An 18,982-nucleotide genomic window follows, 5' to 3' on the forward strand; every position below is an offset into this window, starting at 1 on the left:
GGAGAACAGAGGCTGACAGCTGGAGTGTTTTGTAGGTCTGAGACCACACTCCCCACTCTGAGGGTCATTTTAGTTGGTAGGAGCAGTCCTTCTGGGGGATATCCTCCTGAGCTGTGGATGTAAAGGGTGGAGATAGCAGCCCCTTGGCCGTGCTGTCTGCAGGCAGCCTGGGCTGGTGGTGCAGCAGCTCAGGTTTGGTTGAATGCTTGCCCTTGGTCTCAGGGCAGCAGTGGTTGGTGTTTTCTGAGCATGGCTTGAGCTTCATGCTCAGAGCCTGACAAAAAGGAATAAAACTGCCCTTTTACCTACTCTGTAGTTCCCTGCTTTCAATGTCCAAGTAAATTACCCAGGGAGGGAGTTCTGCTGCCTGCTACCAGCTCCTGCATAGTGAGGACCAAGCACAGGGACCCTGAGGCCAAGAGCAGAGCAGGGCCTGGGGCAGTGAGTGGTGCACAAGGCTGGATTGTGTAGGAGCTGCTCAAACCCACCTGGGCTCAGCAGGGCTAAACCACAGAGGAAGGCTTTGAAGTGTGTGAGGGGAGAGGGGGAGCCCTGGGGAGCTGGGCAGGGTTAACCCCCAGGTGGGATTTGAGCTGGGGTGCAGCAGCTCTTCACCGGTGGGGTTGTGCCCGAGAAGGGAGAGGGGCTGCTCACCCTGGTGCTCTGCTGGTGTGAGCCAGGCCTGGCACAGTGAGGAGAGGCTGAGAGCCCTGGGGGTGGTTAGTCTGGGGAGGAGAGGACTGAAAAGGCATTTAATAAGTGTTTATAAATAGCTGAGGGCTGGGGGGCAAGAGGGGGGGGACAGGGACAGGCTCTGCTCACTGTGCCCTGGGATAGGATGAGAGGTAATGGATATAAACTCCAGCACAGGAGATTCTGCCTCAACATGAGGAGGAACTTCTTGCCTGTGAGGGTCCCAGAGCCCTGGAGCAGGCTGCCCAGAGAGGTTGTGGAGTCTCCTGCTCTGGAGCCTTTGCAGCCCCATCTGGATGTGTTCCTGTGGGGCCTGTGCTGGGTTCTTCGCTCTGGCAGGGGGGGTGGACTCGATGGCCTTTGGAGGTCCCTTCCAACCCCTAACATCCTGTGAGCCTGTGATGCAGTGCCATGGTGGTGTGGCTGTGGCTTGGTGCCCCCAGGAGGCAGGGTTGAGTGCAGGCTGCGGGGCCGGCGCGGTGCCCGACCCGGTGCCCGTCGCGGTGCCCGGTGCCCGGCGCGGTGCCCGGCGCGGTGCCCGGCGCGGTGCCCAGCGCGGTGCCCGGTGCCCGGCGCGCTGCCCGGTGCCCGGTGCGGTGCCCGGCGCGGTGCCCGGCGCGGTGCCCGGCGCGGTGCCTGGTGCCTGGCCCGGTGCCCGGTGCCCGGTGCGGTGCCCGGTGCCCGGTGCGGTGCCCGGACCCCGGCGCGGTGCCCGGTGCCCGGCGCGGTGCCCGGCGTGCTGCCCGGTGCCCGGCGCGCTGCCTCGCTGCCCATCTGCCGCCTGCTCATTTTCTCCATTACTGCGCTCCCCGTCACCAGGGTGCAGGAGTCACCCGGGGCTGCCTTCTGCTTCCTGATCCCTCTGCTCTGGAGGACGCAGCTGAGGAGCAGCCTGCTCAGGTTTGCTCAGCGTCTGACAGCTCTGTCCTGAGCTGCTCCAGCAGCGCCAGCCCCGGGAGCTGGCTGTGCCACGCTGCGAGCTGGTGCTGCTCATTCCCACGGCCTGGCAGGGACACCCACTGCTGAGCTTGCAGAAAGGGATTTGGGCTGACAGACCCCAAGAGAGGTCTCCAGCATTAGAATCCTAGAATGGGCCAGGCTGGAAAAGACCTGCAAAGCTCAGCCAGTCCAACCTCCCCGAAGTCAGCAGGGACATCCTGGGGGTAGTGGTTGATGGTAGGCTGAACATGAGCCTGCAGTGTGCCCAGGTGGCCAAGAGGGCCAAGGGCAGCCTGGCCTGCATCAGGAATAGTGTGGCCAGCAGGAGCAGGGAGGTCATTCTGCCCCTGTACACTGCACTGCTCAGGCCACACCTGGAGTCCTGTGTCCAGCTCTGGGCTCCTCAGGTTAGGAAAGAGGTTGAGCTGCTGGAAGGTGTCCAGAGAAGGGCAACAAAGCTGGGGAGGGGTCTGGGGCACAGCCCTGGGAGGAGAGGCTGAGGGAGCTGGGGTTGCTTAGCCTGCAGAAGAGGAGGCTCAGGGGAGACCTTCTTGCTCTCTGCAACTCCCTGCAGGGAGGTTGGAGCCAGGTGGGGGTTGGGCTCTTCTCCCAGGCGAGCAGCAGCAGAACAAGAGGCCACAGTCTCAAGCTGTGCCAGGGGAGGTTTAGGCTGGAGGTGAGGAAGAAATTCTTCATAGAGAGAGTGATTTACCATTGGGATGTGCTGCCCAGGGAGGTGGTGGAGTTGCCATCATTGGAGGTGTTTAGGAGGAGACTTGATGGGGTGCTTGGTGCCGTGGGTTAGTTGATTAGGTGGTGTTGGATGTGATGATATTGGAGGTCTCTTCCAACCTGGTCTATTCTATTCTATTCTATTCTATTCTATTCTATTCTATTCTATTCTATTCTATTCTATTCTATTCTATTCTATCCTCCACTAGATCAGGTTGCCCAGAGCCTCATTGAGTGTTACCTTGAATATCTCCAGGGATGGGGCCTCAATCACCTCCCTGGGCAACCTGTTCCAGTGCTCCACCACCCTCATAGTAAAGAACTTGTTCCTAGCATCTAATCTGTATCTGCTCTTCTCCAGCCTAAAGCCATTGATTGCCCCTGGTCCTGTCCCTGTAGGCCTTTGCAAACAGTCTCTCTCCATGCTTCCTGTAGCCCCCCTTCAGGTACTGGCAGGCTGCTGTTAGGTCTCCCTGGAGCCTTCTCCAGGCTGGACACCCCCAGCTCCCTGGGCCTGTCCTCATAGCAGAGCTGCTCCAACCCCCTGAGCATTGTCATGGCCCTCCTCTGGACCTGCTCCATCAGGTCCAGGTCCTTCCTATACTGAAGGTTCCAGCCCTGCACACAGCACTGCAGGTGAGGTCTCACCAGAGCAGAGCAAAGTGGCAGAATCACCTCTCTGGGTCTCTGGCAATGCTGCTTCTGATGCAGCCCAGGCTGGGATTTGCCTTCTGTGCAGCAGGCTCACCCTGCCTGCTCCTGGCCAGCTTCTCATCCACCAGCACCCCCAAGTCCTTTTCTGCAGGGCTGCTTTCTATCCCCTCCTCCCCCAGTCTGTATTGACAGTGAGAGTTGTTCCAGCCCAGGTTCAGGACCCTGTACTTGCTCTTGTTGAGCCTCCTGAGGTTCACCTGGGCACCACCTCTCCAGCCTGCCCAGGTCCCTCTGGATGCCCTGCTGGCCCTCTGCTGCATGGGCAGCACCGCTCAGCCTGGTGTCATTGCACACTTGCTGACTCGCTGCTCCTCGGTTCTGCTGAGATAAGAGCCTCTGGAGCCCAGCTTCCATTTCCAGTGCAGCCTGTGGTGGCTGCAGGCTTCTGCTCTCAAGTGAACTGCAGTCAGGCTCCCAGCTCCTCCTGGCCTCGTGCTGCCGCCCCGACGGCCACGGCTGCCCCAGCGGCGGGGTCTGGGCGCTGGGGGTGCCTGGCCCGGCGGCGAAGCCTGCCGCAGGGGCAGTTGTGGCCGGCTCGGGCCGGGCTGGCACACGTCCTGATGCCATCTGAGCCGTGTCCCTGCGGGGGGAGCGTTGCTAAAGCTGGCGCTCGGCTTCCCGTGCCGGCCTTACCTGCGGGCTCCGGCTCCCGGCTCCACGTCCCCGTTCCTCTTCAGCTGGCTGCTGGGTGGGCCTGTGTGTGTGTCTGCTGGCTTTCAGGGAGGCCCAGGTTTGACATGGTTTATTTTTCTGACAGCACAAGGCTCTTGTTCTGGCCCCTACCTCTTACCCCTGCTGCGGAGTCCTATTTATATCCGGCGCGGGGTCGGCGGCCTCATGACTCACCCAGGGCTGCTGGGGCTCTGGGGAGCAGCAGAGCCTCGTTAGCACGCCTGGGACTCAGAGGCACTCTTCAGAAATGGTTTCCAAATTGACATTGATGCTGTGGCTTCCTCCAAACCCTGCTCTTTGCCACGTGAGACCTGCCAGAGGAGTGAGGATTTGCTGGGAAGGGAGCTGTGTGCCCTCCAGAAGGGCCCCGGCGTTACCACCCCCGAAGAGAGGGGGCACGACCTGGGAGCTGAGGCAGAGCAGGGTCAGACTGGAGCTGAGGAAGGGGTTCTTCAGCGTGAGGGTGGTGAGACCCTGGCACAGGCTGCCCAGGGAGGCTGTGGCTGCCTCCTGCCTGGAGGTGTTGAAGGCCAGGCTGGATGAGGCCTGGAGCAGCTGAGCCTAGTTGAGAGGTGTCCCTGCCCATGGTGGGAGGCTGGCGTAGATGAGCTCTGAGGTCCCTTCCAGCCTGAGCCATTCTCTGAAGGAGAGAAGTCAGGACAGTTGGGGTTTCACTCTTTGCAGCTTCTCAGGGCTGTGAACACCCCTGAAAAGCATGGGAGTGAAGTTGTTGGTTGAGCCATCACGAGTGGTGGAGGCAGTGAGTCAGCCTCTCCCAAGAGATTCACAGATTGCATTACACTGGAAGGGACCCTCCAAGCTCATCTTGTCCAACCCCCCTGCACTCAGCAAGAGCACCTCCACTAGATCAGGCATGCCCAGGGCCACATTGAGTCTGATCTCGAATGTCTCCAGGGATGGAGGCTCCACCACAGCCCTGGGCAACCTGTTCCAGGGTCTCCCCAGCCTCCCGGTGCAGAACTTCCTCCTGATGTCCAACCTAACTCTGCCCTGCTCCAGTTTGAAACCATTGCCTCTCATCCTGTCCCTGATGGCCCTTCTGAACAGTCCCTCCCCAGCCTTCTGTAGCTCCTCTGCAACTCTGAGGGCTCTCTGGAGCCTTCTCTACTCCAGGCTGAGCAGCCCCAACTCTCCCAGCCTGTCCCCATAGCAGAGGTTCTCCAGCCTCTGATCATCTCCATGAACCTCTGCACCTGCTCCATCAGGTCCATGTCCCTCTTGTCTTGGGGGTGCCATAGCTGGATGTGCTCTGTGCATCTCCTCTGTGCCAAGGACAGCTCAGTGGGGAGCTGGAGGCCACAGCCTGCTGTGCACTGAGCCAGGGGAGGGGGTGCTCAGCTGGTGGTGCTTACCAGGATGGTGAGGTGGGATGGGGAGGGTGAGCTGAGCTGTTGTCCTCTGCAGGTGAGCAGAGCAGATCCCATGTCCTTCCCCTCTTGTTGCCCAGGAGGATGAGCAGAGGAGCATCTGCTTGGGGCAGGAAGGTGGCACCAGCAGGATCTGTGCCATGCTGGGACCTTGCTGGTGCTGGGCCTGGCCACCACTTCCTCCTTTCCTTCAGCAGTGGAGTCTCACCCTGTGCCTCCTCAGAGGCAACTGTACCTCAAACAAGTTCTTACATCTCAATGTAAATGAGATTTGAATGAATAATGCTAATTATTCATTCATCCTAATTCAAATCCTCTTCTAATTAGCCTCTGGGCCCAATTTTACTTTCATGCAGCATGAAACCTCTCTGGATTATCAGCAGTGCTGCCATGTGCTTGGCCTTGCTGCTCTTAGTGCTCAGCACAAGTCCTTTTAAGCTGCTCAAACCCAAAACAAAACCAATAAATCATTAATAAATTAATCAAATTTCATTAGCATGACCCAGGAGGGAGGGTCATAAAGGGGGGGAGGGGAAGGCATCCTCTGGATGCATTCCCCTTAGTGACTGCTTTTGGGCTACAAAACCTTCCTCCTGCATGTGATGACGAACCTTGTCTGAGGATGAACTTTGTCTGAGGAGGTGCTGGTGGCATTCAGAGTGGCCCCCAGCTCCAGCTCTCAGAGCTGCAGCAGTTGCTGCTGCCCCTGTGCAGCTCCTCTGTGCCAGGGACAGCTCAGTGGGCAGCTGGGGGCCACAGCCTGCTGTGCACTGAGCCAGGGGAGGGGGTGCTCAGCTGTGTCAGGATGATGAGGTGGGGTGGGAAAGGTGAGCTGAGCTGTGGTGCTCTGAGTGCTGCCAGCCATGGAGGAGAGGTCAGTTGTGGAGTCCTTTCAGTCAGAATCACTGAATGGGTTGGGTGGGAAGGGACCTTTAAAGCTCCTCCAGTCCACCCCCTGCAGCCAGCAGGGACAGCCCCAGCAGGCTGCTCACAGCCCCAACCAACCTCCCCTGCAGTGGTGCCAGGCATGGGGCAGCTCCCAGCTCTCTGGGCAGCCTGGGCCAGGGTCTCACCACTATCAGTGTAAAATTTCTCTCTTATAGTCAATGTAAGCCTCCCTCTGTCAGCTGCAAACCATCAGCCCTGGTCCTGTCACAACAGCTCCTGGTAGGTGTTTCTCTGTCTCTCTGCACTGCCCATGTGAAGCACTGCAAGGCCACCAGAAGGTCTCACTGGAGCCTCCTCCAGGATGAATGAGCCCAGCTCTCAGCCTGGCCTCACAGCAGAGGGCTTCCAGCCCTCTGGCCATTTTTGTGGCCTCCTTTGGGCCTACTCCAGCAGGTCCATGTCCTTTCTTTGTACTGAGGACCTCAGACTGGACACTGTTCCAGGTGTGACTGAACAGGCTACAAGTGGAGCATCAGCTCCCTCCACCTGCTGGACCCTTCTCTTGTTGCAGCCCAGGATAGAGTCACATCAGCCCATGCCTGGTTCTTCAGCCTCCAGTATCCTGCATCATAGGGGACATTGACCTCCACCTCACTGCAGCCTCCTCTCAGGGAGCTGTAGAGGGCAATGAGGTCTCCCCTCAGCCTCTTCTTCCCCACACTGAACACCCCCAGCTCCCTCAGCTGCTTCTCCCAGCCCCTTGTTGCCCTTCTCTGGCCCTGCTCCAGCCTCTCAATGTCCTTCTTGCAGGGAGAGGCCCAAAACTGAACCCAGAACTCAAGCTGTGGCCTCCCCAGTGCCCAGCCCAGGGGCACAATCCCTGCCCTGCCCCTGCTGTCCACACCATTGCTGCTCCAGCCCAGGCTGCTGGAGGCCTTTTGGCCCCCTGGGCACTGCTGTCTCAGCTCCAGCTGCTGGCACCCAGCACCCCCAGGGCCTTTTCTGCTGGGCCCTTTCCAGCCACACTGCCCCAAGCCTGAAGTGTTCCTGGGGTGGTTGTGACCCAAGTGCAGGAGCCAGCTCCTGGCCCTGTTGAACCTCATCCCATCCTCCTCAGCCCCTGGATCCAGCCTGGCCAGGTTTCTCTGCAGGGCCTCCAGCAGACCAACACTCCTGCTGAACTTGGTGTCACCTGCAAACTCACTGGGGGTGCCCTGATCCCCTCCTCCAGATCACTGACAGACATCCCAGAGAGCTGGCCCCAGCACCCCCAGGTCCTTTTCTGCTGGGCACTTTCCAGCCACTCTGCCCCAAGCCTGATGCATTGCAGGAAGGTTCTTGTCACCCAAGTGCAGCACCTGCAGTATCACAGTGTCAGAGTATCACCAAGGCTGGAAGAGACCTCAAAGATCATCAAGTCCAACCTGTCCCCACAGACCTCTTGACTAAACCATGGCACCAAGTGCCACATCCAATCCCCTCTTGAACACCTCCAGGGATGGGGACTCCACCACCTCCCTGGGCAGCACATCCCAATGACGAACGACTCACTCAGTGAAGAACTTTCTCCTCACCTCGAGTCTAAACCTCCCCTGGCACAGCTTGAGACTGTGTCCTCTTGTTCTGCTGCTGCTTACCTGGCAGAAGAGACCAACCCCCACCTGGCTACAACCTCCCTGCAGGGAGTTGGAGAGAGCAAGGTCTCCCCTGAGCCTCCTCTTCTGCAGGCTAAGCAACCCCAGCTCCCTCAGCCTCTCCTCCCAGGGCTGTGCTCAAGGCCTCTCCCCAGGATAATCTGCTCCATCACTTTCCCTGGCACTGAGGTCAAGCTGGGTGGCCTGACCAGCACTTGCCCTTACTGAATCTCATCATGCTGACCTCAACCCCTGGCTGCAGCCTGGCCAGGTCCCTCTGTAGAGCCTCCTGACCCTCATGTCCAGTGCTGCTCATGGGCTGGATGGAGCTCCTCAAGAGGAGCCCCTTTGCAGCGTGTCTGCATGCCAGCAGCAGCAGTGGTGTTAGAATAGAATACATAGAATAAACCAGGTGGGAAGAGACCTTCAAGATCATCACATCCAACCCATCAACCAATCCAACACCACCTAAACAACTAACCCATGGCACCAAGCACCCCAGCAAGTCTCCTCCCGAACACCTCCAGGGATGGGGACTCCACCACCTCCCCAGGCAGCCCATTCCAATGGCCAATCTCTCTCTCTGTGTAGAACTTCTTCCTCACCTCCAGCCTAAACCTCCCCTGGTGCAGCTTGAGACTGTGTTCTCTTGTTCTGCTGCTGGTTGCCTGGGAGAAGAGACCAACATCCATCTGTCTACAGCCTCCCTTCAGGTAGTTGTAGAGAGCAATAAGGTCACCGCTGAGTCTCCTCCTCTCCAGGCTAAGCAACCCCAGCTCCCTCAGCCTCTCCTCGTAGGGCTTATGTTCCAAACCCCTCACCAACTTTGTTGCTCTTCTCTGGACTTGTTCCAGCAAGTCAACCTCCTTCCTAAACTGAGGGGCCCAGAACATAGCATAACCCCAGAGCTTCCCTGCAGTCAGTCCTTCACCTAAAGCTGCTTTCCTTTGCCACTGTAGCTTCTCCAAGTCCCTCTCTGCTCTTTCAGGGTGTCAGAGTCTGCAGCTCTGTCGGGGATGAGCGCTGTGGAGAAGCTCTGCTGGAAGTGCTGGGATGAGCTGATGACAAAGACAAGAGATGAAAGTCTCTCTCCATTGCACTTCCTGGCGTGACTTAAATGAGCTAAATCTGCTGACAGTTTGCCTTTTGCAGCTGTGTGTCAGTGTCCATTGCCTTTTCTTTCAGAGAGTGGAAGAGTATTGAGTTAAATGTTTGCAGAGCAACACTTCTGGGAGGCACCAAGTGTCCGGGAGCTGAAGGTTACTGCCACAGGGCTGGGGACAGCAGTGCCCGTGGTGGTGAGGCAGAAACAGGCCTCTAACCTTGGCCAGTGCCATGGAACTGAAGGGTTTCCATTTCCAAGGCCATAATCCTGCCAGAGCAGCTCTGCACAAAAGGACTTGGGGCTGCTGGTGGGGGAGAAGCTGGGCAGGAGCCAGCAATGGGCACTGGCAGCACAAAAGGCCAAGGGCAGCCTGGGCTGCATCCAAAGCATCTTGGCCAGAGCTGGAGAGAGAGGATCCTGCCCCTCTGCTCTAGGGGGACCTCACCTGCAGTGCTGGGTCCAGCTGTGGGACCCCTAACACAAGAGAGACATGAACCTCATGGATCAGGTCCAGAGGAGGCCACCAAGATGATCAGAGGGCTGGAGAACCTCTGCTGTGGGGACAGGCTGGGAGAGCCTGTGCAGCCTGGAGGAGAGAAGGCTCTAGAGAGACCTTAGAGCTGCATTTCAGTATCTGCAGGGGACCTACAGGAGGGTTGGGGAGGGACTGTTCAGAAGGGCCTGTGGGAACAGGATGAGAGGCACTGGCTTGAAACTGGAGCAGGGGAGATTTAGGTTGGCCATCAGGAGGAAGCTCTGCACAGGGAGGGTGGTGAGACACTGGGACAGGCTGCCCAGGGCTGTGGTGGAGCCTCCATCCCTGCAGGCATTCAGGATCAGCCTTGATGTGGCCCTGGGCAGCCTGCTCTAGCTGGAGGTGTCCCTGCTGAGTGCTGGGGGGTTGGAGAAGATGCCCTTGGAGGGTCTCTTCCAGCCCAGTGCACTCTGTGACTGTTGTGCCTTGGTAGTGTTCAGTTTGGATGGGCTGAATGCGTCTGGTGAAGGAGGAGTTCATGAGAGGCCATCTGGCTTGAACAGAGATGTCTCCTTAAAGATGAGAGAGCTCTGCCTGCTGGTGGATCCTCTCCTGTTTGTGTCAGTAGCTGTGCTCTAGACTAAGGCTAAATGTGGAAGGAGTGTCACTTCCTTGTTGAAGGGATCAGAGCTCCTCAGCAGCTTCCCATCGCTGCTCTCCGACTGGCAGCGGCCGTGGGTGTTCAACACGTGGCTGGCAACCACCTCCTGCCTCCTGGGTGTGTGAGCCTGTGGCCAGTGGCTGTGGGTTTGTCCCACTCTTTGTTTATGTAAGCATTGGAATGTGCTGAAGGAAGTTCTGAAGCCAGGCTGTGCCCTCCAGCAGCTGGCTGGCAGGGAGCTGGGGGGAGATCCACCCACCCTGACCCCAGAGCTGCTGAGGTAGGACTCCAGCGCCTGCAGACCTGGGCTCTGCAGACCTGGGCTCTGCAGGTGGGCAGCTGCTGTGAGAAGCTGAGAAACACCTCAGAAGGGTTGCTTAGCTGGTGAGGTAGAAGCTGATCTCGAAGTGCATATTCAATGTCCCCTGTGACAGTGCACCCAGCACCGATGTCAAAGCTGGGGGGTGGCTGCTGAGGAACAAGCATCGACAGCCTCTGCGCGCGGGAAGGCTGCCTCCTGCCTCGGCTCCAGATCCACCCTGGCAGCAGGATTAATTACTTTCAGATTTACTTAGTAGTTGACATGCAGAAAAGAGTTTGGCCCCAGAGTTATTTTCATAAGTGAAAATTAACCCTTTCTTCACCTCCTTTGGGCTTGGTGCTGTTTGCAGAGGCGCCTCAGGCGTGCCGGCTGGCCACACCTGTGTCCTGTCGGTGCCCACGCCGGGCGGCTGGGCTGGCTGATGGCAGTGGGGGTGCTGTGGCTCTTGCCTCTGTGACCCCCAGCTCCAGATGTGGGGCTGCCCTTTCTCTCCAGTGTCCTGGAGACTTCAGGCACCCAGAAAACCTCCAGACTTGCTCTGCCATGCACTTGGAGTGAGCTGCTGGGACATGCTGAACAGGCAGGTGTGGGGGGCACTGTCTTGCCCCATTGGCAGAGCTGCACTCTGCTGCCTTCCTGCAGTGGGGTTCAGACTGTGAAGCTCCTGCTGCAGTAAGGCCCTGCATGGGAACTGGAACCCTCTGGGCTTTCTGCCTGTTAGAAATGGGTTCTTTCTGCCAGTCCTGGTGTGGGTGCATGGAGAGCAAAGCTCTGTAAGCCTTGGGTTGGCTGCCTGCACAGCTGGCAGCCACTAGACTGATCCACTGAGAATCCATCATTTCCTTCCCAAATTTCCCAGCTACACAAATTGAACTTCCTAAATCTCTCACTTCTAGGCATCTTCCCTGATCTTCAGCTGATTTCAAGACCTGCATACTCCCTCCCTGATGTTTAAGCAACTCCTGAAGGATGCAGACACAGGCACTGAGTGCTGCCTTGCTAACAAGGAGGTAAGGGCCAGCCTCCTGGCTGCGGTCTGGCCAGGACACAGCTCACATTAACCACCTCTATGGACCCCCAGCTGCAGATCCCCAGCAGCAGCTGTGGACCCCCAGCTGCAGAGGGATGAGATGCTCATCCCTCAGGACCCTCACTCCCTTCCCCAGTAGCTCATCTCCACAGGAGCTGCTCTCTCCTTTAAAGCACCCTGCTGGGCTTGCTTTAGCTGCCTGCCTTTGCTGGTTTCCAGCAGTGGGTTTGCTTGGGTGGCCTCAGCCTCTCCAGCAATCTGGAGAGTCTTTCTGCTTCACTGGTAACTCTCCTCTGTGTCTGTCAGCCTGCAAACTTCTGTGCCATTTGCAGATCTGACAGCAGCCATTTTCTGGTTGAGCCTGGGAAAACACAACCTCATTTGCAGGCCTGTTCCTGGGCTCTGCAGAACTTGCTGTAATTACCTGCAATTGATCTCGGTTCTAATGTGGGAATCATCTGTCAAGATCTTTGTTACTTTAATCCACCTAATTTGGGCTTTTTTAATCCTCTCTCATGCTACTTTTTTTTCCTCACACTGTCATGAGGTAATAAATCAGCTGTCCCTCACAGCCCCTCCACATGTCTGTGCTGTTGCCTTGCCCAAGAAGCATTGAATGGCCCCAGGAAGGGGGGGGGCAGGAATTACCTTGGTAGCCTTTAACTCTGCATTCATCACCCCCCCCCCAATTGCATTATTTTCTCATTATCCCTTTGCATTAAATTGCTTTTGTTAGATAGGTGGAAGAAGCTGAAGAGTTGCAAATGCAGTTTTCTTCCAGGCTCCTGAAATTTCTCTGGCTTAAGAATTAAATCACTTCTCAGATCAGAGCACCAGGGACCCCTCCAGTTCTGCTTTCAGGCTCTTCCCAGCAAATGGAGGTTGTGCTGTGGGAAAATTCTCTTAGCAGTGCTTGAGAAACTGATGGGCACAGCGTCAGAGGGTGAGAGGTGGCTTGTCCCCCGTGCTGTGGCAGTGCCACACCTCCTGCCTGTGCTCAGTATTTTACCAGTTTCACTCTTTAGAGCACCAGGAGGAACATTGGAATCAGAGAATTGTTAGGGTTGGAAGGGTTGGACCTCAAGGCTCAGCCAGCCCCAACCCCCTGCCATGGGCAGGGACACCTCACACCACAGCAGGTTGCTCACAGCCACCTCCAGCCTGGCTGCAAACACCTCCAGGCAGGAGGCTTCCACCACCTCCCTGGGCAGCCTGTGCCAGGCTCTCACCACCCTCCTGGGGAACAACTTCTTCCTCACAGCCAATCTCAGTCTCCCCACTTCTACTTCTGCTCCATCCCCCCAGTCCTATCCCTCCCTGACACCCTCAAAAGTCCCTCCCCAGCTTTCCTGCAGCCCCCTGCAGATCCTGCAAGGCCACAATGAAGTCTCCTGGGAGCCTTCTCCTCTCCAGCCTGCACAACCCCAACTCCCTCAGGCTGTGCTCACAGCAGAGCAGCTCCAGCCCTCTGTTCCTCCTTGTGGCCCTGCTCTGGACACCTTCCAGCCCCTCCAGAGCCTTCCTGGCACAGAGGCTCCAGAGCTGGCCCCAGAGCTGCAGCTGTGGTCTCAGCAGAGTGGAGCAGAGGGGCAGAATCCCCTCCCTGCCCTGCTGGCCACACTTCTCTTGCTGCAGCCCAGGACACAATTTCTAGTTTTACTCCTTGGGACACCTCACAGTGGTGCCAGCCCTGAGTTTCCACTGCTAGTTTACTGTTTGGATTTGCTGTTTATTGCTTGGTTTTACTGTTAGGATTGCAAATTCCCTTTGCTCTCCCAACATGTCTGGTTTGATGGGGGACTCAGTGAGCTGCAAACCCAAACAGGGACTACTAATTTTACAGGTTGGACTTGATGATCTTTGAGGTCTTTTCCAACCTTGTTGATTCTATGATTCTATGAAAAGCCATCACAGAATAGATACAGAAGTCTGTTCTGGCCCTGGAAGGGGATTTTTAGCCTCCCTGAACCCAAACCCACAGAAGAGTTGGAGCATCAGCTGGGAAGTCAGACGGTCAGGGATTGGCACAGGCTGCCCAGGGAGGTGGTGGAGTCCCCTGCCCTGGCGGTGTTCAAGCAACCTGTGGCCATGGCACTTAGGGACATGGTTTGATGGCCATGGTGGGGTTGGGTTGAGGGTTGGATTGGGTGATCTTGGAGGTCATTTCTAACTGAAATAATTCTGTGATCCCTTTGGTCAAGCCCTGTCTCCAGGTGAGACCTGCAGGGCACCTTGGGTCGCTCAGGTTCTCCTGCCTTGGAGTCAAAGCTAACAGCAGTTGTTTGCTGCTCAGGATGGGGCTGGGGGACTCATTTCTGTCTCCAGGCAGTGGGTGTTGCCCCATGGAGGGAACATTTCCTCTCTGGACCATGGCTGGTGCAGGCTTGAACAGGGCTTGGCCACCTCTGTGCAGTCAAAGTGAATCTCCCTGCTGGCAGTGGGATGCAGCCAGCAGTGGCCATAAGATTTCACAGGAGCTTAGCTTTCCATCTGCTGTGCTTTGGAGGCTTCAGCTTCGGTGTGGATGGTTTTAACACTGAGAATGCAGAGCAGCCACATCTCTCCCTTCTGCTCAGGACATTTGGTTCCTGAAATGGCAGTGAACTGCTCCTCTCTTTTGTCACAGACCTCTCAGAAGCCTGCGGAGGAGACGTAGGATCTTCAAGCAAATTCTGGCTGCTGGAGATTCCCCATAGCAGGTGAGGCTCCAGGTGTGGCTGCTTGTACAATTCCAGAGCTTTCTGACTCTATCCATGGGCCAATCCCAAGCACAAATCCAGGCTGGGCGAGGAGTGGCTCCAGAGCATTCTGCAGGAGAAGGCCTTGGGGGGGTCAGTTGGTGACAAACTCCCCAGGAGCCAGCAATGGTCCCTGGCAGCCCAGAGCCAGCCCTGTGCTGAGCTGCATCCAGAGCAGGGAGAGCAGCAGCACAGGGAGGGGATTCTGCCCTCTGCTCTGCTCTGCTCAGAGCCCACCTGCAGCACTGCCTCCAGCTCTGGTGTCCCCAGCACAAGAGGGACCTGGAGATGCTGAGGAGCGTCCAGAGGAGGCCACAAAGATGATCAGAGGGCTGAGAAGCTCCTCTGTGGGGACAGGCTGGGAGAGTTGGGGCTGTTCAGCCTGGAGATGAAGAGCAGTCTTAGGGAGACCTGGAGCAGCCTTCCAGTACCTGAAGGGCTCCAGAAGAGCTGGGGAGGGACTTTTGACAAGGGCTGGGAGTGCCAGGATGAGGGAAATGGTTTTGAGCTGGAAGAGAAGAGACTGAGACTGGAGAGGAGGAAGAAAGTGTTGAGAGTGAGGCTGGGGAGGCTCTGGCACAGGCTGCCCAGGGAGGCTGTGGCTGTCCCCTCCCTGGAGGTGTTCAAGGCCAGGTTGGATGAAGCCTTGAAGCAACCTGGGCTGGTGGGAGGTGTCCCTGCCCATGGCAGGGGGCTGGAACTGGATGCTCTTGAAGGTCCCTTCCCAGCCAACCCATTCTGCGACCCTAACGTTCGCATTGCGTAGGCTCCAGCTGGTCACCTCCTAAGTATTTGGGGGGGGTGTTTGTTTCCATCCAGGTAGAACCATTTGAGCACCATGAGTTGGAGCTTCCTGACCCGTCTGCTCGAGGAGATCCACAACCACTCGACCTTCGTGGGCAAGATCTGGCTGACGGCGCTGATCGTGTTCCGCATCGTGCTGACGGCGGTGGGCGGGGAGTCCATTTACTACGACGAGCAGAGCAAGTTCGTGTGCAACACGGAGCAGCCGGGCTGCGAGAACGTCTGCTACGACGCCTTTGCTCCTCTGTCCCACGTCAGGTTCTGGGTCTTCCAGATCATCCTGGTCGCCACCCCCTCCGTCATGTACCTGGGCTACGCCATTCACAAGATCGCGCGGATGGTGGAGCACGGCGAGGCCGACAGGAGGCTCCGCGGCAAGAGCTTCCCCACGCGCTGGAAGCAGCACCGGGGCTTGGAGGAGGCCGAGGAGGACCACGAGGAGGACCCCATGATGTACCCCGAGATGGAGCTGGAGAGCGAACGGGAGAACAAGGAGCAGCCGCAGCCCCCCGCCAAGGCTAAGCACGACGGCCGGCGGCGGATCCGGGAGGACGGGCTGATGAAGATCTACGTCCTGCAGCTGCTGGCCAGGACCGCCTTCGAGGTCGGCTTCCTGGTGGGGCAGTACTTCCTGTACGGCTTCGAGGTCAGCTCCATCTTCGTCTGCAGCAGGACCCCCTGCCCGCACAAGATCGACTGCTTCATCTCCAGGCCCACCGAGAAGACCATCTTCCTGCTGATCATGTACGGGGTCAGCTGCATGTGCTTGCTGCTCAACGTCTGGGAGATGCTGCACTTGGGCTTCGGCACCATCCGGGACACCCTGCACAACAAGAGGAGGGAGCTGGAGGACTCCGGCCCCTACAGCTACCCCTTCACCTGGAACACGCCGTCGGCGCCCCCCGGCTACAACATCGCGGTGAAGCCGGAGCAGCTGCAGTACACGGAGCTGTCCAACGCCAAGATGGCTTACAAGCAGAACAAGGCCAACATCGCCCAGGAGCAGCAGTACGGCAGCAACGAGGAGAACATCCCTGCCGACCTGGAGAACCTGCAGAGGGAAATCAAAGTGGCTCAGGAGCGCCTGGACCTGGCCATCCAGGCTTACAACAACCAAAACAACCCCAGCGGTGCCCGGGAGAAGAAAGCCAAAGCAGGCTCCAACAAGAGCAGCGCCAGCAGCAAGTCAGGGGACGGGAAGAGCTCCGTCTGGATCTGACGGGGTTTGGGCAGCGCTGTTTTCTCTCCTAGTTTATCATAACCAGCACCCCCTCGAATAATGGCTTCCATTCAGTGAGCTTTGGACTCTGCTGATCTTCAGGGATACCGTTGGCTCGTGATTCAGCCCCCTCCGGAGGGCTCTGGACTCAGACCCCAGGGCTTAGAGGACTTCCTTCTTCTGTCTTCCCAGTCAGGAGACCCCTGGGGTCTGTTTAAATCGTTCTCATGGAAGGGTTTATGCTGTATGTACAGTCCTCTGGTACACTTCTTATGCACAATCTTTTGTACCTGTACACTGGATCTCTGCCCTCCCTCCTGTTTTCTACGTGCCCAAGGAGAAGGCAGTGGGGGAGCCCTGAGTGCTTCGCCAGGTCGCTGGCTGCGGTTTCGTCGTCGTTCTTCCTCCTCCTCCTCCTCCTCCTCCTCCTCACCGTCAAAACTCTCAATGCTGCGTTCCCAAAGTGCCTTCAACGTGCAGACAGCACAGAGGAGCCTCTGCTTCTCCAGGCAGCAGAGCAGGGACAGGCTTGGGGAACATCTGTCAGTGGTGCTCTTGACTCTGTCCTTTCCGAGGGTGACTGAGGGCTGCTCCTCAGCTGGAGCTACCGTGGGCTGCAGGGCTTCTTCCCCCTCCCCGTGGAAAATTACTCAGAGGAATGGCCCTGTGTGTGAGTTCTTGTGTTGGGAGCCAGAGTGCCAGCCCTAACAGGGGGGAGGGCTCAGACCTCCCTCCAGGCTTTATGCAACCCCTTGTAAGCCCTGCCGAGGGGAGGCGATGGCCTGGGTAGCTGCGGGTGGCTGTGTGATAGCTATAGGAACGGATGGGTGTGAGCTCTGTGCTTACATAATGCCCCCTCCTCCGGGGCACGAGGTCGTTACCATACCTTTTGGAGGAGATTTCTGTCTTTTCCAAAGTAATTGGGTTGGATGGAGTCGTGGCGATTCTGCTTCTCCCTGCGAGGAGCAAACCTCCCTCCCTCCCTCCCCCCCTCCCCGCGGCGGGGCGCAGGAGCTGTCTGCCGGCGTTCCGCAAGGCTCCGAATATCAACGACGCTGCCTTAGCCCTCTCCCCCTCCCCGCCCCCCGTGGCTGAGGCTCTCTGTTCAGACAGGGCCGTGTGCGTGCCGTGGGTGCCTGCTCGGGAGCCCAGCCCGGGCTGGCGCTGGGTGGCTTTGGCCTCGCACTTGAATCTCTAATGAGCAGCAGGCGAGCGCGGGGCCGGCCCTGCCCTGGGCGCTGTCTTCCTGGCAGGGCTCGGAGCTGCTCCTCGCCGCGCTGACAAACGGAGCTGCTCTTTGCTACTATTTCTGCTGGGTTCAGGACCTCGCTCTGCTCTCTCTCGCGTTTTTCCTTTTGGTTTGTTAGGTTTTCATGCATTCTGGGGGCCTGTTTCCACGCAGGGCTGCTCTGTTTTGAGGCTACCTCCGTCCTTAGTGCCCTGTCCCACGGAGCACCCAAGCTTAGGCTCTGCCTTCAGCTTCAACTGCAGCAGAGCCTGCAGTTCCTCTCTCCCCAGGCAGCGGGTGTTTTGCTGACTGGTTTTGGTCTCTTTCTCTCCGGGACACCAAGCATTCCAGGCACAGATCCCAGCTAGCCCTCAGCTCCATGGCAGCCAGGCGGAAGCCTGCCCCGAGCCAGTGCTCAGTGAGAGCTGCTCCAGCTCGGCTCCTGCAGGGACCTTTGGAAGGAACTTGCTGTGTGGCTTTTTGTGGAGCTGTGACCCCTGGCTGCTGCTCCAGGAGAGGAGCAACCCCTGAGTTTGTGCTGAGGAGTTTCAGGGTGATGGCTGTAAGGAAGCAACGCAGCAAGAATGCAGCAGCTTTGAAAGCCTGAGTGGAGCTGCGGGCTGGGGCAGGAGCCAGTGAGACAGGAGGAGCTGTGTGGGACAGGAGGGAGCTCATTAACAGTGCTCCTCTAATTAAAGAGGGGACTGGAGAGGAGCTTGCTGCCTCAAGATGGGCAGAGGGGCTTTGCCAGCAGGGTGCTGGAGAAGCTGGGTGGAAAGCATCTTGTCTGAAAGTAGGAGGGAAAGACATTTGGAGCCTGGAGATAAGCAGGGATGGTGCCTGCAATGCCCTCATTATCCTGACACTGTGGCTGGGCTGTTCTCAGCTTCCAACAAGGGTTGTGTTGCTTTTAACCCTTGGTGGAGGGTTCAGCACAGCCTTTCCCCAGCTGAATGGCAAGGACTGGAAATCCTTTCCCCTTGCTGCTCTCCACGATTCTGTGTTAACAGCTTAAAGGCTGGTTCCTGACAGCTGCCTCCCCCCTCATTTGCATTGACCCTTCTGAGGCGATGACCAAACCATTGCCCACCTGGAGCTGCTGTCCTGGGCCAGCCCTGTGAGCTGTCCCCCTACCCAACCATGCCCCATCAGTCAGCAGCGTGTGCAGAGCATCCCCAGCCCAGCCCAAATCCATTCCCAGAGCACAGCAGTGGGGCTGGGTTCTGCTCCTGGTGTTTTGTTGCCGTCTCACCGGGGTGTGACCTGCAGGTTTGCTTTGGAGCTGGGTGCCCCTCGGTGGTGGTGGTGGGTGTCTGGTGAAGCTCCACACAACCCTGCCCATGGCTGTTTGGTTTCAGAGCAGGGGGGTCAGGTTTTCCTTCCTCAGAACCAATTCCTGCACTTCCAGTGCTCTTTGCTTTGGCTCCATGCAGGCCACTCCAGAACTGAAGAAAGAAGTACTGCAGGGCACTCAGGTTTGTGGTGGTGTTCTCTGGCCTGGGGAAAAAATCAGTTCAATAATCATCTGTGAAATCCCAGTGGATTGCTGCAGCCTGAGTGATGAGAGGCTGCTTCTTCCAGCAATACAAAGTGTGAGGGGGGGGGGAGAGGGATGTTTGGATGTTTTGTCTTAGAGCCACGACTTGGAATTTTGTTCTCTTTGACCTTGTTTAGCATAATAAAGAGTTGCTTAGAAACTAACCCTGCCCCTCCACGTGTCCATTGCTCTTGGGTGGCAAA

At 57.6% G+C, this 18,982-nt stretch overlaps 1 protein-coding gene and 1 long non-coding RNA gene across 2 annotated transcripts in view; both read left to right on the forward strand.

Moving 5' to 3' along the window:
* Positions 1-13,952, forward strand: part of LOC128898931 (uncharacterized) — a 32,160-nt gene extending 18,208 nt beyond the window's left edge. The window contains exons 2-3 of the long non-coding RNA XR_008463030.1: positions 11,120-11,233; positions 13,880-13,952. This is a non-coding gene — a long non-coding RNA (uncharacterized LOC128898931). The remainder of the gene's footprint in view (positions 1-11,119; positions 11,234-13,879) is intronic.
* Positions 13,953-14,813: 861 nt separating this feature from the next.
* GJC1 (gap junction protein gamma 1) lies at positions 14,814-16,757 on the forward strand. Its single transcript, XM_009909199.2, has one exon. The coding sequence runs from the start codon at positions 14,830-14,832 to the stop codon at positions 16,012-16,014; it is 1,185 nt and encodes a 394-aa protein (XP_009907501.2). The 5' UTR covers positions 14,814-14,829; the 3' UTR covers positions 16,015-16,757.
* The last annotated feature ends 2,225 nt before the right edge of the window (positions 16,758-18,982 follow it).

Source organism: Dryobates pubescens, chromosome 36 (assembly GCF_014839835.1).
Source record: "Dryobates pubescens isolate bDryPub1 chromosome 36, bDryPub1.pri, whole genome shotgun sequence".
Lineage (NCBI taxonomy): Eukaryota > Metazoa > Chordata > Aves > Piciformes > Picidae > Dryobates > Dryobates pubescens.

Excerpts from the sequence above, each read along its gene's own strand:
- GJC1 (XM_009909199.2), top strand. The coding sequence starts at position 14,830 with ATGAGTTGGAGCTTCCTGACCCGTCTGCTCGAGGAGATCCACAACCAC.